The 17,650-nt window shown below is 40.0% G+C and overlaps 1 protein-coding gene across 1 annotated transcript in view; it reads left to right on the top strand.

The window, feature by feature from the left end:
- ANLN (anillin actin binding protein) overlaps window positions 1-17,650 on the top strand; it is a 49,673-nt gene that overhangs the window by 12,499 nt on the left and 19,524 nt on the right. Inside the window, exons 8-19 of the mRNA XM_045005518.1 lie at window positions 760-880; window positions 1,876-1,992; window positions 2,520-2,755; window positions 4,516-4,667; window positions 5,321-5,468; window positions 6,206-6,341; window positions 6,743-6,925; window positions 10,524-10,650; window positions 12,285-12,333; window positions 12,415-12,474; window positions 16,780-16,818; window positions 17,179-17,200. Coding sequence (XP_044861453.1) covers window positions 760-880; window positions 1,876-1,992; window positions 2,520-2,755; window positions 4,516-4,667; window positions 5,321-5,468; window positions 6,206-6,341; window positions 6,743-6,925; window positions 10,524-10,650; window positions 12,285-12,333; window positions 12,415-12,474; window positions 16,780-16,818; window positions 17,179-17,200 — 1,390 coding nt within the window. The remainder of the gene's footprint in view (window positions 1-759; window positions 881-1,875; window positions 1,993-2,519; window positions 2,756-4,515; window positions 4,668-5,320; window positions 5,469-6,205; window positions 6,342-6,742; window positions 6,926-10,523; window positions 10,651-12,284; window positions 12,334-12,414; window positions 12,475-16,779; window positions 16,819-17,178; window positions 17,201-17,650) is intronic.

The raw sequence follows: 17,650 nt of genomic DNA, 5'->3' as shown, positions 1-17,650 counted from the left end.
TCAGAGTGTATTTTGACGTGCCCATCTATAAATTGTCAGGGAACCCAGAACACATAGATAAGCATGTAAATGTACAATAATCTATATTAATCTTTGCTTGGGGACAAGCATATATAGGCCTGTACAAGACTTTATTCCAAGCAGTTTATATAATAATTACTAGAGTACCTCTCCTTTTCCCTTTTCTCCAAGAACCATAACTGTTTGTTGAAAGGGAAGGGGAAAAGATAGTATGAGCTTATCAACTTTATGATGATATGCTTTGGATTTAGCACTTTCTTACACGCTACAAAATCTTAACTTTTTTAAAGTGCTTGAAAGAAACAACTTAGAGTGTATGCGCTCTTGAGTATATTATATCTGCCAATATTTTAAAGGAAAATATTCAGTCTTCACTTTCATTTATTTATTACTTAAATTCTAATAGTATCTCAACAGTAGGTTTGCCTCACCTTCAAGCTAGGTGCTATTTTGCAATGTTAAAAATTTGTCCTTCTGGATATATAGTTTTAAAAACAAAAAAACTTCTCTCCATGGAATCTGACTTGCTGTGTTATTGCATCTGAGTAGGAGCCTCAGAGCTGTAACTTTTATCTTCTAGTCTTTCAAAATAAGACTGATATTTTTATAAAATTTGGTTTGAGTCAGTAATAAGGTTGTGGCTCGAATGTTCAAATATCAACTAGTTCGTTTAGTTCTACAAGCCACAAGTTATAGTACATTCTGAGACTGACTTTAATGTAATTTTTTCTTCTTCAGGAAAGCCAAGCTCAAGCTAGTTCAAAACAGCTCGCTAGTTCAGATGCTACTTCGCTTGTAGCAGCAGAAAAGACCACAGGATCTGAGATACCAGTAAAATCTCTCTCCTCGGAATCTTCAGGTGAGAAAAATCCTTCTTGAATTGATATGATTAATATTGGTGTAAAAGGTTTTGTGTTCATACTTTTGTTATGAACATTTGGGACTCTCAGCCCGGGTTAGAACTGGGCATAATGTATAGGCATACCACTTCCCCATGTGCTGCCAATGCATCTTGATCCTGACATGTAACATCACTGCACTTCCAGTCCTAGGCTTCTTTAACAGACTGTCAACAGATAATGGCATTTCTGATACAGGCAGATGTGAATTAAAATCACAAAAACTGACTGTAAAATATTAATCTGACATTTGTGTATGTAGGGAGTGGAGACAATATGTGTGAGGGCTGTAACTACCCATACTGGAATAATAAAACTGTGGAGTAACCCAATTGGGTGTAAGCCTTCCTTCCTGACTTCTGAGAAGCATCCCCTTTCCTTCAGTGTGATAGGCATCATGAAGCAGCCAAGTGTCTATCACCATAGGGGGGGAGGAGGAGGAGCAGTAACAGAGGGCTCCCTGAATCTGGCAGGATCTGGGAGGCTTATAGGACACTCCACCAAATACTTAACAGTCAGGGAATGAGAACCTAGGTGCCCTGCCCCATAGAGGAAAAAGGGACAACGTCCCCCTTATCACCCTTGTGCGTAGAGATGCTGGGCTGGCTCTGCACACCCAAACACAGCTGTTGAGGGCCAGGTGATCTTCTGCCCTAGTTTCTTTGTAGTGGGGTGACTCCTATGTCTTCCTTTGGAGTAGAGTGGAAGTCTGTCAGTACTGTTCCCATCCAAGCGTCTCTCTATTCATGAAGTAGGGGAAGGAGTCTTCCCCTTCCATGAGGTTCAAAATATTTCAGATTAAAACTTAAAATCAAAACAAAAAAAACTTACAGTACTATTTTGTCGATTATTCTTTTCTTCCACTTGTAGGTTTATGGACTTCTTAAGAATTAGAAATCAGACACAGTGCATACTTGCAATAATTTTACCTTACTTTTTTTTTAAAACTTTCCAGATGCTTCAAAATGTGAAGAGACTGAAAAACTCAATCCTCTGAAGACCACGTTGCTAAAGAATCCACTAAAAGTAGTATCTGTCTCAAAGCTTGAGCAATTTACAGAGAACGAGAATGGTTTGTAACACTTCATTAGCTAGTCCTAAATGAGCTTGATCACTATTATTTTGTCCAACAATACATCAATTTCCTGCAAATTAAGTGGGCTTCTAGTTCAGCAAGTGTCTTTTGCAATCAAAGCTTATATTTGAGATCAAATTCATATAAACATTCCTGGATTTCTTTAATTATTTTATCATAATTGGAAAATAGAAATATATTGTGATATTCAGGCTTCAAAGGAACATAAGACTTATGCTTATGAACTTATTGCAATGAAAAAATAACTGGTCCTACAGTGGTGAAACACTCACTTAATTTTAAGACCTCAATTCCAAGTTGGGATTTGTTTGCTAAGTGCATCTTTAACTGATTTCAAATGCCAATATTTCATGTAGTTATAGAAATAAGCCAGTACAGAACTACTTGGAAAATATTACTGCCTCTTCTATTTAATTACTTCCGCTTCTGTTTTAATAAAGATCAGTGCTTTAAAGGTACTACAGGTATGCTTATAAGTAATCTTGGGATCTCTGACTTTTCAGATGCAGTATGTGAAATTGAGATGAGTGTGAATGATAAAATGAATAGCTCAAAGGTAATAAATGACATCTTTGATGAAGTTCTTCAAGAGGATGGACCAGACATAGAAAAACTAAAGAAAGAAATGAGTATGAACCTGGAAGCTGAGAGTGATGATGAGCAGGAAGAGTCACTGAATATTTCATCAATGTCTCTGCTAACGCCATTAGCAGAGTCTGTTGGTGTTGTAAGTCCAGAGGTAAGAACAGATATTAAATACAGGAATCTACAATTTGACTGTACGCCAATAATGCTATTTCACAAATGTTTGTATTTTGTATTGTGGTCCCTGAACAAATATGAATAAAATGTGAGACTTTTCTGTTCAGTCAGTGAAATACTTACATTCTCACCAAAATGCCTCCAATTTAAGCCACTGTGCTTAAACACTTGTTAAAATAGCATGCAATCCTGTTTAACCTCTTTTCATAAGAGAAGCATCATATGCCTTGGGCAGTATGACTATCCCCACTTATTCCATGACCTAATCACTGATGCAGAATTTTTTTTTCACTGGGTTTGCTTCCTAGCTTTAACACTCCCACACTGTGAGATCTCCTTGAAACAAACAGCATCAGTTTGAAAGTTTAACTCAGTACCTACTATTCACTGCTGATACTGCGAAGGCAAGGGGAAAATAGTAGTTATCCTAAACTCTTTCCCTTCCTTTCTATTTTAGTGTACTTCATCCATGATAAACTGTGCTCTGTGGCTTGAAAGAGGTGCACACCAGCTTTATTTTTCCTATGACTGTCAGTTAGAGCTGCAGTTCTCCTGGTACTTGCCCTTCTGTGGTGGTGTGGGTGTGGTTGAGGGTCAACTAAATCACTCTGGCAACATTGTAGCAACTGTCTGCCACCCCTCAGCAGTTTAACAGCTGCTGTTTTATGTGTGAAGTGGCTGCATTTCAGTAATATAAAGCTTTCCTTTCACTTCTTAACTTTCATTTCTTCATAACAATCAACTTTGTGGAAATGGAACAGCCAAAAGATTATTGATGTTACTACTTCTTGTTTTCTAAAGAAATGATAGGGCTTTGCAGGTCAGAGGTGGTGGGGACAAACCGATATGTAATCTACTTTTTTCATCTGCACATCATACTGAACCCTGGATTTCCTCAAACTCATCTAGTGAAATCACTGTCTAGCGGTGGAAGAACCATAACAAACATTTTGGCAAATCTTCCTGCTGTTATGTGATTCTGGGGTTATAGCTTACAAGATAGCTGCAGCTTGGTGTTTGCTTAAATAACAAAAACGAACAAAAATGCTAAAGAAAGATTAAACTCTTATATAGCGTTTAAAAATACAACTAGAAAAGGAATGTTTTGACTCACTGCTTCCAAGAAGTTGTTAAATTACATTACCAGTCAAATACTTGCCTTTCCTTGGAGATGATGTTTCTATCCTGAAGTCTTTACTTAGCCAGAACTCCCATTAATGTCATTGGGAACACTGGCTGCATAAGGATAGCTGACTCTCATTCTTGGCCATCAGTCAGAATCTAGTAAATTGTTTCTGGTCCTATATACAGTGCCGTCTCGTAGAATAAAATATAACAGAACTAATTATGCAATAAGATACTTCATCTTCCCTTAAGATATTTTAAGGGTTTGTGTTTCCTGCTAGTGGATCTCAACTTAATGTCAAGCTGACAGCATCGTGTTCTTAAAGACTAACTTTATGTTCAAGTTTCAACCCACCTGTCAAAGTACCGAAAGGGATGGCAAGGAACAATCAATTAAACTGTCATTGTATATCCTAAGAGTATTTGCAAAGTACAGTTTAAATAGTTCTTCTGACTTTTATGGAAATGTAAATATAGGCAAGGGGTTGCTTACTCAAAGGGAATGCATGGGAAGAGTAAATAAGGGTGGAGAGAGAAGTAAAGGTGAGGGAGCAGAATAAGCCACATTTAACTGGCCACTTATTTATGATCCATAACTCTATTTTTTTCCAGGTTTTTGTTTCCCCTAGTAGGTCAGTTGCTGAGAGCAGCAGTATAAGTGATGAAAGTCCAAAGTCTGGCAAATTCCAAAGGACACGGGTCCCTAGAGCAGAATCTGGAGACAGTATTGGCTCCTTGTCAGAAGATCACAACCTTTTATATAGGTAACAAATTTTCAGAGGCTTTGGCTCAACTTTAAACATTCAAATCAAGTCACTGTGGAAATATTTGGCTTTATTAAACTGGGTACCTCCTGGAGAGGGGAAAGAGAGGCTTGAAAAAGCTTCAATCTTTTGGCCCCCAACAACAGACTATTTCAGTGATGTAGCTGTGACAGGGCTTTATCAAGAATTTCTCTTACTGTCATAGAGTTTAAGGCTAATATTGCAGGCCATTAAATTCACCCAGATACGTCTCTCTTAAGCCTCTAGTTAGACCAAAACATTTCAGCCCTCAGGGAAATTAAACTGTGTGCCAAAGGTAGAGAACAGGGGAGAACCAGATGCCACCAATGCCAGAGGCCCCTGCAATGGCAATGACCTGATAATGTGAAATGCCCAGATCCCTGCTGGCAATTGGTGAAGGCTTAAAGGCCTCTTCTACATCTTTATTTTTTTTTTTTTTTTAAAGTCATCTTTATATTGCCACAACCTTAATCTGGACAAAGTTGCAATACAATTGGTCCTATCTAAATGTGTTGACTTGGGCATTCTTCAGAATGTGTGGGCCAAATCCCAAAACATCAATGCTTTAATGTAAAAAGCTGTGCTGGACCCTAAAATGTTAAATGTATCTAACACTTTTTTCTTTTAAAAAGCATTGATGCTTATCGATCTCAAAGATTTAAAGAAACAGATCGTCCTTCAATAAAGCAAGTGATCGTTCGCAAAGAAGATGTTGCTTCTAAACTAGCAGTAAAAAGGAATGGAACTTCTGATCAAGTTAATATTAAACAGAAAATGCAGGTATGTGTAACTTAAAAAAAAAAACAAAAAAACCCACCTAGTCTCCCACTTACTGCTTTCTTGTGGTTTCTTTTTTTGTTTTGTTTTGTTTTTTGTTCTGTATGTGCCACAGACAATAAATGTTGCGTAGACTTGCAAAACTTAAGGTTTTTGTCCAAATTTAGGACTCTTATATTAAAGACAGGACAAATGATACATGCTAAGTACTTTGGTTCTGTATAATTTAATAGAGGCTATTGTGTGAGGCCATTACTTGTGGGCCAATAGTCTGGAGAGAGCATGGCTCTTCTATTGGGTACTCTTGCTTGTTCTCACTAATCTACGATATTGCCATTTCCAGGTCTATGCAGGAATTGTAACTATAGCTTTAATCAGGCTGTGTTCTGACCTTCCTCCCTTGCCTACAAATCCATCTGTATCTCTCTCCTCCATGTATCTCCTAACTGTGGTGAGCAGCTCTATTGAAGGTGGTAACTCCTTCTAGAACATTGCCCACTTGTTGCCTTGTCACATCTGTACTGTTGTCAGCAATGGTGGAAGGGAAGAGAAACCCGTGTGACAGTAAAACTTCATACTGTAAGCTTTATAGTTTGTCTAGCTAAGTTTCTACACATTGGAAGAAACCATTTAAAGAAAATACTATTCAAAAGGCTTTGCTCTTGGATACTAGTGCAAAGAGTAAAATTCTTTTGTAACTTCACTATTATCTTTTTTTAATTATTATGGAACTATATTAGGAGCTGAATAATGAGATCAGTTTGCAGCAGACTGTGATTCATCAGGCCAGCCAAGCTCTGAACTGCTGTATTGATGAGGAACATGGAAAAGGGTCACAAGAAGAAGCTGAAGCAGAGAGACTTCTCCTTCTTGCAAGTATGTCTTAAAGAATGGCTAATATTCAGACTAATCCTTTAAATTACAGAACAATTTCTGAATGGTTGAAGTTTCAAGATGATAAGCCCAGGAAAATCCAGTTCTGATGACACTCTGTTGTTCTCTCTGGTTATTAGGGATTAGTTATAATCTCTCTTCTGAAAGGAAGAAGCGATTACGTGGGTAAAGGTTACTTGTCCCTCCATTCCCCCACATCCTTCTATCAGTCCACTATACTCTCTTGTACAATTTCCTCTTGCATTTTGACACTCTGTCCTCAGAAACTCTTCATAATGGTACACTTACCCAATAAAGGAATTGATAGCAAAGGGTACTTAGCTACACCCTCTCTCTCTCTACACTTTTTCCCCCACTCCAATTTAAATAATCTCTCTTTACAGCTGAAAAGAGAAAAGCTTTGCTTGAAGAGCTCAACAAATTGAAAAACGAGGGACCTCAGGGCAAAAAAAATAAAGCTGCTTCTACGCCCCGTGAATTTGCTCCGTCCAGGGGATCTGTTACTCTTTCAGAAATGCGACTACCTCTGAAAGCAGACTTTGTCTGCAGTACAGTTCAGAAACCAGGTAAGATGCTTAGCTGTAATTTAGAAAATATATTTAGCCTGCTTTGCTTGCATTTTAATCATTATGGTTGTTGGTGTTTCCCACAAATGTCATGGTATTTGAAAAGGAGATTGTAGGGACTAATACAAACCTGGTTTTAGCTCAACTTTATTCTAAGTTCTCTTAGCAGCACCTGTCATAGTATCTGAGCACCTCCCAGGAAACAGCCTGAGTACCTTGAAGTAGGGAGAAAAAAATGAGACTTCTGGCCTATTTTGGATATTGTAGTTCCCATTGCATCACCTTTTCTCACCCATTTTTAAAAGCTAAAGTAAGTGACTTAAAAAATCCAAAATAAATGTCCCATGGATGCTCATCCATGGGAATGTCTACACTACATAGTAAACCCAAGTCTGTGACCTATGCCTGCAGATTGTTCTTTCCAAGCTTTCTCTTGAAGAAATGCTGTGTTGCTACATGAGTCTCATACGCATGCTAACACATCCATACTGTGCTGTGCAGACATGATTCAAGACCCTGATTCTGGGGATGTATCCCAGGGCTTGGTTCATGGTGTATTGTGGGAGAACTTGACGGTCCATCCCACAGAACTTGACTGGCAGTGCTCTTAGCCCACCAACAGATCCAACTGAGCCATTTTTGGATCGGCACATTCCCTGTAACTGGGGTTAGCAACATGGATCCAGCACTGCTGGAAGAACTTCTCCTGCTTGCACTTTCACTATTATTTCAGCAATCAGGTAGAGGATTTGGGAGATGCTAGTGGACATTTCAGAAGTGGTATTTGTCCTATTGTAGGCACTTCTCTGCTGGGGGATAAAGACTCTGCAATCAGGGCCTTGGGAAGCATAAGATTTGCTCTAGCTGCGCTACATGTGCCACTGCTGAGTCATCTCAAGACCACAACTCTCCTTTTTATCTTTCTGGGGTTGTGGGAGAAATATTCCTAGGATCAGGGAACAAAAATTCCCAGACCCTCTTTATAATAAAAACAGGGAATTCGTATTAAGGAAACGCTATAACACTGATTTCTCACAGGAATAAAGTGGCAATATTATTGAGTACCCAGCTGCCTAGTCTTTGGATGGATTGCTTCCATAGTGTGGTTTCTCAGAGAATAATGTTGTTTTGAGATAAGGTAATGCCTGGAAATTATTCATATGCAAAGAAAATCCTGAATGAAACCTGTTGTCAAGTCCTTTGCAATAGGCAGAAGTTGCAGATTTAGGTGATCCCCAGCAGTTTGTAAAAATGTGCCCAAAAATGCCTGTCATCAAAGTTGAATTTCAGAAAACCTTGATTCTCTTTAGTCTGGTGCCTGCACTGTATTCTTCCAGTAAGGTGAGAATAATATCAGAAAATAAGCCTATTTGGGCCCCAGTCCTACAAATTAATTTGACTGCCTATGTGGAATATTTAGGTCTTTAATTAGTATAAATTAAGAGAAGAGACACTAAAATTGATGCATCCAGAACTAGTATAGTGAAAATCCTCTGGACTTCAAGCTGTTCTGATCAATAGACCAAGGAAATGTAAAAGTAAGCTTCCTCCTTTTGATAAGGTACCTCATGACTCACTAAAAATGTTCAAGAAATTCTGATTTCCTCTAAGTCCTGGTGGTCAAAAAAAAAAAAAAAATCTGATCCTGTAGTTTTCCCTGATGTATTGGGGGAAAAATCTTGGAATTTAGTTCTCTACTTTCTGTGCTGTTTGAACTTGCTGTATGAATTTCTTGACTAATATCTAGTATTAGCCTTGTATCAATGTGGATGTTGATTTGAGGGACTTTTTTATTATTATTTTATTTTTTTAATAATTTGCTTAGTACATGTTTAAAGTAGGGTTGCTGAGAAACAGGAAGAGTTTTATGTTTCAAATTAAAAAATAATTAAATACTCTTTCTGAAAAGTAGTCATCTGTCTGCTTGGTGTGTCTAAATCAAATGAGTTGAGAAGAGTTAAGATCTGAATTTGTTAAAAATGGATCTGGAGGAGCAATATTTCATCTAGCCAAACTAACATTAAGCAGATATGATTTTAAACTTTTTGAAGGTTTTCGTGGCAAACACTTGAATACCTGAAATTCCTGTGCCCGGTGGTGGTTAAATCTGTCCATTTGCAAGCTTGCATTAACCAGCACGCTTTATCCAATGTCAGTGATTTATGTAATACTGCCAGAAACTTCAGTGGTTTCTAATGTGTTACTACTTTTTGCAGCACTAAATTGTGAGGGCAAGATTTGGTTTAGTAACTCTTATTGACTGCATGAGATATACAACTATCTTTAAACAGCCTGTTTTTACATATAATGAATAAAAAAATCTAAAATGTGATTTCAGTTAACGTTCTCCAATGTGAATCTTGGCGGCGTGGATGCACATGTATCCAATGTGATACTTGCTTTCTATCCCCATGTGTTACAGACATGCTGCTGTATTTTATTTCCTTTTTAGTGATTCTGTCAACTGCGTTATGTAAATTGACCAAAACCATTTTTCATTTTGCATCTCATTTGCAGTCAGGTCACTACGTATTGCACAAATGTAGAATTTGCCATAATTGTGCTTCAGAAATCTCAGCTTTCATTTTTTTGGTGGAAGTGTTCTACCTCTATTGTTGAAGAGAACCTCAAATGTGAAAAGTGTATAACAGGCGTTCTCAAACTGGGGGTCGGGACCCCTCAGGGGGTCCTGAGGTTATTACCTGGGGGGGTTGCGAGCTGTTAGCCTCTGCCCCAAACCCTGCTTTGAATCCAGCATTTATAATGGTGTTAAATATATTAAAAAGTGTTTTTAATTTATAGGGGGTGGGGTCGCACTCGGAGGCTTGCTATTTGAAAGGGGTACCAGTACAAAAGTTTGAGAACCACTGGTGTAAAACATTGTCTGAGTCTAAGTGCTTGACCCGATGTCTCTGAGAGAACTGTTCCAGTCATCTCATTTTGGGTCCTATGGACTCTATGCAGCTGTGGAGCTTGGTGTTTTTCCAAGATACCACTGAACTCAGCATTTTTGCTGTAGTTTGTTTGCTGCAGCCAGATACCCAGGATTCTTGTTTTGCCTCCTTGCCCTGCTCAGATATGCCTGCAGCTGCCTCTTACGCTGTACCTTTCCCCACAAGGGGGAATTAACGGGATGACAGTATATACGCTGTCATTGTTCTACAGATGTAGGCAGGAAGAAGAGGGTTAATGAGCCATGGAGCAGAGGAAGCTAGTGTGCAGCTTGGGTAGTCAGTTTGTTCAGAGAACAGAGCAGCAGCAGAGGCCTGTAGAGCTAAGATAAGGAACTGCTGAATTTTGACTACAAGCTCCCCTCCATCCTCTGGCATGTAGCGGGTCACGGTAAGACCTAGATGAACTACCCAGACCATAGTTCACCCAACTGCTGAAGCCTGGAGAGCTGGACTGCCTGAACGTAGTGGAGAAGAATTAATCACTGTTTAATTCATCAAGTATTTTTGACTGAAATGTCTGTGGAGGGTGGGGATGAAGGGTATTTTCACGGCCATGCAATAAGCTAACTTTGTAGAATTTGGAGTCCTTGTTCTATGGGGTGCACAGACCCTACTTACAGTGATCATCTCAAATCTGTCCACAGAAGCAACTAACTACTACTACATAATATTGTTGAGATCGGGAGCAGAAAACATGGTAGCAACTCCCGTAGCAAGCACTGCAAATTCCCTAAATGGAGACGCTCTTACTTTTACTACAACGTTTACTCTGTAAGTACAAAGAAACCATTTCAGAACTCAACTAGTTGGCTTTTGAAGAAGAGCATATCTGAGAATCCTGTCTAAACTAGTTAAAAATGTTAACCTTTCTGTAAGGGTATTGTATTCCACAAACATTCAGAGGTCTTGTGGCATGACTTTTCTTCTAGAAATATTTGGAACAAACCTTTTTCCATAAAGAACAATTTAATCAATGGATTGTTTTTCTCCTGTCATTATCTCTTGGACACCTGCAATGTCTGCTTAGTTACTCTCCCTGAGAGAGAGTTTTCTACTGGCTGTAATGACTGACATTCTACTTGGCCATTTTTGTTTTTTGTTGTCTCTGATGACAACGCTGTTTTGGACTAAAATTTAACTACATACCTGTCAAATGTTAGAGGAATAGCTGTCTTAAAGGCATTCTTTAAAATAATGTGAGTTTAGTTGGATGTTCAGGATGAGATATATGCTACTTTAAAAAGTAGACTAGGAATGATAAAACATTTTTTGGTACATGTCTTCTTCACTATTCATGCACAAACCAACAAAGAAATGCTGCTTGAGAACTTATTAGTTTTCTTTAAGCATATTTATTTTGTATATTATTTTGACATGTGATGCTGATGATTTGTTTTAATTTGTTATATAGCTTTAACTTTTTGAATCTCAACATCTGTCATTAAATAATTGTCCGATCTCTTCCCTCCCTGCGTAATTTCTTTAAATTGAAAACTGACTGAAAAAATGCTTAAATATCAATATCCTTCTAAATTATAAAATAAAAATTCTGCCAACCCTGTTAAAAGTGACTATAGTCTCAAATTTTAAACCTCGGAAACTGAGGAGCCATGCAAGGCACTGAACCTATTTTGAGGTGCTGGTAAAGGTAACTATTCTGAAAGGTAGTAGTCTATGTAAATTTTGCTCTGGACTGCTAAATCAGCATTCTGGACATATTCTTGTCCTGCTGTAGATGGAACAGTGTTTGGAGGGAGTATATACAACCTAATGTATATTCATAACCCCTATGTTATGAACTAATTGAGGACTGAGAGTTCATAAAATTGAACATTTCAAAATAACGGAAGGTCTGATGCATGAATTGCAGCACAGTGCATTGCATCACTTTCTTGTACTTCAAACCACTGCAAAGAGATTTCCAATGCACTGAAGGTTTCAGAATGTGAAGGGATATCAACTTGTTCTTTAACATCTCTTTTATCTTTTTTCCATTGGGGGCGGGGGAATGATCATATAATCAAGGTTCTTTTGTATTTCACTTTCTTTTGCTTCTGACATCTGGAATCTATCTCAAGATAGCAATGTATTAGTCTCAAATATTCTAATGTTTCATGTGCTAGAATCCTTTGTTTCTTGAAAACAGGTTCATAGTAGAGATGGAAAGGACTTGACAGACCACCATGCTTGCCTGGAAGGGCAGTGCTATGGTGTACTGATAAAGAATATCTGCAATTACATTTTATCTTAGATTCACACCCAACACTTTTGACTACTGTAGATGTTGCTTTCAGAATAACTAGTTACTGTGAACTATTCTTCTGTTTTGAGGGGATAACTAACTTTTTAAAAATATTACTGGCATTATTAATGCTTTTAACTGTAGTCTACCCTCTTTATTTTAGGCAAGATGTGTCCAATGACTTTGAAATAAATGTTGAAGTTTACCATTTGGTATGTACTTGTCTTTTTATTAAAAGGCCACTTGGGGGAGCCAGGCACTCTACATTTCTCAAATGCTTTCTTGTCTTACAGGTACAGAGGAAAGAAGGCACAGGCACTACTGATAAGAGGAAAAAGGCAAATAAGTCAAAGGTAAACACAAGAACTGATACACTAGTTCAATAAGAAGGTACGCTAGGAGCAATTTAAAGCAAGGAGAGAAGAATTGAGCTACAGTCTGTTTTTTAATTCTGAAAATATTGAAAGTGGATGCAATTTCCTCTAACTGATTTGGTTACTGGGAAGTTTTTCTTTGTTCACAAAAAATCTATATCCTTACCTTTCATCACTTTACCTTTTCTTTTGATCAGTCTGTTTAATGTGTGTTCTCGTTCTCTCTCTCTCTCTCTCTCAATGTCTTTCTATTTGGAGTCCTTCAACTGAGTAGAATTGAGACTTGGCCATCTTCACATGGCACTTAACTATGTCAGGTCTGAAAGTTCGTTGTTTTTCTCTTCCAGCACTTTGCAAAGTGGCATGCTTTCCGAGCTTTCATCTAGTACAAGACACTTTTGCCTCTTTGGTAATGATTCTTAGTGTGCTTATTCCCTTCTCTACCTCCTCAGGCTCCCAAACATGTAAACTGTGTGCCAGTGCCCTATACTGCAGCCAGATGGGTAGAGCCCTGCAAATCCGCAGATGTCCACTTTATAGCCGCAGATATCTGCATCCATGGACCTTTTTTTGGATTGTGGATGGATGTGGATCTAAATTTTGTATCTGTGCAAGGCTCTATAGATTGCTCAATGGAAATGTATTAAGCACTTAAAGTTATAAAAAGAATGTTGCCAATCTAGTCATTGGGCTAAAGTAAGCAAATGCTATTTTAACAAGATTATCATTTTTTTTTAAAGCAAATAGAAGCTAGTATAGAGTGCAAGCACTAATTACAGGTCTATGCACAGGACTATGATAAGCTACAATATTTAATAAGAGAATAATTAGTTAATTTCCCTATTCTTTCAGTAAGTAGAGACACACATGTTGGCCATTCCTGAAAGCCTATGAGTCTTTTGTTTTGTTTGTGTGTTAAATTTAAAAAAACAATTTTTTTTTTGCTCTCTTCATATTTAGGAAAAATATATACTTCTGTGAGTTAACCTTTGGTATTTTGAAAATGTGTATTTTGGGGAAAGGGCGGCAGTATATCACCACTGTAATAGAACAAAGATTGAAACCTTAACTGTGGTGTTTTTCTATGACTAAACATTGGTAAAGATTACTATAGATTTTCCAGGACAGATGAGACCTGAACTTTGTGTGACTTAAAAAAAGGGTTTTTTTTGCGGGGGGTTGGGGAGGGAGAGCTTTGAACCCTCTAATGCAGGGGTCGGCAACCTTTCAGAAGTGGTGTGCCGAGTCTTCATTTATTCACTCCAATTTAAGGTTTTATGTGCCATTTTAACATTTTTTTAGAAGGTCTCTCTCTGTCTATATAATATAAACTAAACTATTGTCATATGTAAAGTAAACAAGGTTTTCAAAATGTTTAGGAAGCTTCATTTAAAATTAAAATGCTGATCTTACGCCGCCGGCCTGCTCAGTCCGCTGCCGGCCTGAGGTTCCGTTCACCTAGGCCGGCAGCAGGCTGAGCGGGACCAGTGGCCGGGACTCCAGACCAGCAGTGGGCTGAGCGGCTCAGCCCGCTGCCGCTCAGCCTGCTGCCGGGCTGGGGTCCCGGCCCTGCCCACATAGTTACCTTCTCCCTGGTTCAAGCCCATTCTCTTCCTCTCTCTCCTCTGCACTGAGCTCAGGGTGGGAATGCACCTGAGGGGTGAAGGAGCAGGCTGGGGGTTGGAGTGTAGGGTCTGGCCAGGAGCTAGAATGAGGGAGTGGGCTCAGGGTTGGGGCAGAAGGTTTGGGTATGGAGTGCTTACCTGGGCAGCTCTCATTTGGTGCGAGGGGTGCAGGTGGGAATGTGGGGGGGGAGGAGCAGTGCAGGAGCTCCCATTTGGTGCGAGGGGTGGGAGTGGGGATGTGGGGGGTGCAAGAGTCAGGGCATGAGGTGTGGGGGGGGCTGGGTATGGGTGGGGGTGCAGGAGTCGGGGCAGGAGGCTGGGGGTGTGAGGACGGTGCAGGAGTCAGGGCTGGAGGCATGTGAGGGGGTGCAGGGGTCAGGGCAGGTGGTTGGGTGTGTGTGTGGGAGGGTGCAGGGATCAAGGCAGGGACTTGAGGGGTGTGGGAGGGGTAGGGCAGGGAGCAGGGTGGGAGTGCTGGGAGCGAGGACTCTGGATTCCTGGGCTCTAGTTGTTCAAGGGGGTGGGGGGCAGATAGAGACTAGGGCTCCGGACTCCTGGGTTCTGTCCTCCATGCTGGAGGGGAGCGGGGTCCAGTGACCTGGGTGGAGAAAGAGGCGTGACTCAGCTGTTCCCAGGGTCCAGCAGGTGGCGAGCCGCAGCCCCCAGACTCGGGTTTGGGCTGTGGGATGCGGCCTGCCCCAGTACAGAGCCGAGCTCATCACGGCACCAGGATTCCAACCTCGGGGCAGCCTGGCTGAGCCCAGGGAATGGAGCCTGCTGTGCTTGGGCGGGTGGGCGCACGGCGCAGCTGGGACCCAGGACCCTTCCTCACTTACAGGCCTCGCGGGTGCTGCAACTCCTGTGAGGCCAGGTCCCTCTTCCTGCCCACGCTGGCGGGCCACTTCTTGGCTGCTCAGACTCTGCGGACACCAAGTAGCGGTATGGACACGCTAACCCGGAAACACAACCTCCCGCCGGAAGTGACGGAGGTCAGGAAAGCATGTGCAAATGCTGGCTAGAGGGGCAGAGAAGAGCAGGCTGGGCAGGATTTGTAATGGCACACTGCTGACTGCCAGGGTCCCGCCTGCCGACCCTGCTCAGCCCACTGCTGGCCTGGGTTCGGCAGTGGGCTGAGCGGGGCCGGCGGCCTGGACCCTGGCAGGCAGTACCGTGCCATTAAAAATCAGCTTGCATGCCGTCTTTGGCACGCATGCCATAGGTTGCCAACCCCTGCTCTAACGTAAAACAAAGAACCAAAAAGTTCAGTCTCTTTTCCCCCATCACACCTGCCCTGCCTATGTAAATTAAACTCCTACAGGACATAAAAGGCTTGCTTGGGCTCAGTTCCTACAAATATTGACCTTTGGATTTCAGATTTCCTTTTCCTTCAAGTTTCCACTTCTTTTCCCATATAAAGATGATCTTGAGACCTCTTTTTATGTACTCTTCTCTCCTGCCTCCGGCCTACTCTGTGGTAATCTTCAACTGTACAGATCCAGGGTTGGAGGTGTGAAGTACATCCATTCAAAGCACCCAATATTGCTTCAACTCCTTAGCTCTGACTTCTGCTGAGGAAGTTGGTTGCAGCAGGGAGAGAGGAATGATCATCACAGAACTAAGATCTTACTTTTTAAGATCAGTCTTCGCTTGTTGAAGGATTTTCATTGTGTTCATAACTCACTGAATAAAAACATTTGAGTGTCTTGATACTTGCCACAGACTTCAAGAGTGGAAGGGAATGTCTGATTCTCTCTCCCTCTTCCATCTGATGCAAGCCTGAGAGTCTGAGATCCTGGGTCCACCTCCCTCCCGTGTGCTATAGTTTCTGGGGTGCTTCAAAGTTTGCCAGGAACCAGCCTTCTTAAAAGCACTGCATTGACTTGTTAGCTGGAATGGCAGTTTTTCTGTTGTCTAGGGAAGGGAGAACCAGGACCATTCAGTAGGTACTTTTCAGTACTCAATGAAAGTTTGCAGGAATCAAGTAATCTAGAAAACTTTCTCAGTTCCAGCCTCCTGGCGATTGGTCTACTGTATCTGCTTTTGATGACAAATTATCTGTTGTGTATCTTTTTCCATCAGGATACACTTGTCTTGTTCTTAATTACTGTTCATGTATTTTTGTCTTAAACTAAACAAAGCCCCAGGTAATATATTTATGTTCATTTGATAAGTTATAACTTGGCACTTGTCAATATACAAGAACACAAACATTAGGCACTCATTTACTTACAACATTATGCATTATTTGATACTCTAGTAAGTTTAGCAGTTAATTGAAATGAGAAACAGATGCAAGTTGTGCTGCTAAATGCACCAAAAATTTGCACATAAATGGAAGGCTTGGATATTTGTTTTAAAACACCTGCCGTCCAGACCTAATTAATGGATACTTTTACATTTCAACAAATGTAAACGTGTTTTCTGCCTCTTGGTCTGTGTATTTTATTACATGCTTCAGTGGAATTATTCAGCCTTGGGTCTCAGGTATAGGAAAACAAACCTGGCTGACTCAGGACAAGAATTAATCACCAGTCAGAATTGCTGTAGACTATAAAACTTGAATGGCATTTTTATCACACATATTAAAACTATACTTGGTTTTAACTAAAGTGTGCAAGCTGAAATGTACTTGGCCTTCATGCTGTCTTGTTTTTCATAGGTTATTACTCCAAAGAGATTATTGACATCTATTACTACTGTAAGTACTAGTGTAATACTCTAATGACTTCTGGAAATTAAACTGCCTTTTCTAAAGGCCATGTTCACACATGCTGAACAACATTGTTTCCCCACTTCAAACAGCTTGTATCTGCTTTCGCTTGAAACTCGAAACTACCTAGCTTTCTCTCAAGCCTTTTCAGCACATAACCATGTGCTAACTGAGCATTCTAAATACATTAAAAGGGATAAAATTATTACATATGCTTTATTTTTAAGAGATCTAGAATTTCAAGTGCAGTGTTTGACTTAAGACCAGTCTTAATTTACACAAAGCAAGCTTCTAAAATCCGTTGATTTCTCTGTTTTCTTTCCCTAATGAATCTTTCTGTCGTTCCAGAAAAGCACCCTTCTTACACCAGGTAAGCAAACCCTAAACTTCTTGTACCAAGGGGAATATCTTTAACACAGGGTAGCAAAAGCAATAATAATCTCTCAACAGGATTGTCTTGTACTTAATCCCAAGCTATGAGTCATTCTCAGTTGGTGTGAGTCATGAAGCTATGTCAGTTTACACCAGCTGAGAATCTGGCCCTAGGTTTACATGTAAATTATTGCTGTGAGTAGCTGAATTTTACTGTACAACTCCAAAATTAACACCTAGCATCAAATATTTATAGCATCCATTTCTTACCTGGAAAAGGTGTGTTTAAGTAAACTAACACTTGGTGGTTAATCTTTTTTTAATCCATATATTGGGCTCCATTGTTTTCAACAGATGCAATATCACATAACATAATTTTGTAACAGTCTTGTTTGTTGGGACTAACTCTGAGAACCAATTATAAGAATGGATTTTAAAGTATCATCAA

The sequence above is a fragment of the Mauremys mutica genome, chromosome 2 (genome assembly GCF_020497125.1).
Source record: "Mauremys mutica isolate MM-2020 ecotype Southern chromosome 2, ASM2049712v1, whole genome shotgun sequence".
Taxonomy (NCBI): domain Eukaryota; kingdom Metazoa; phylum Chordata; order Testudines; family Geoemydidae; genus Mauremys; species Mauremys mutica.
Note: the sequence above shows the minus strand (reverse complement) of the source record. Positions and strands in the feature narration are given on the sequence as shown.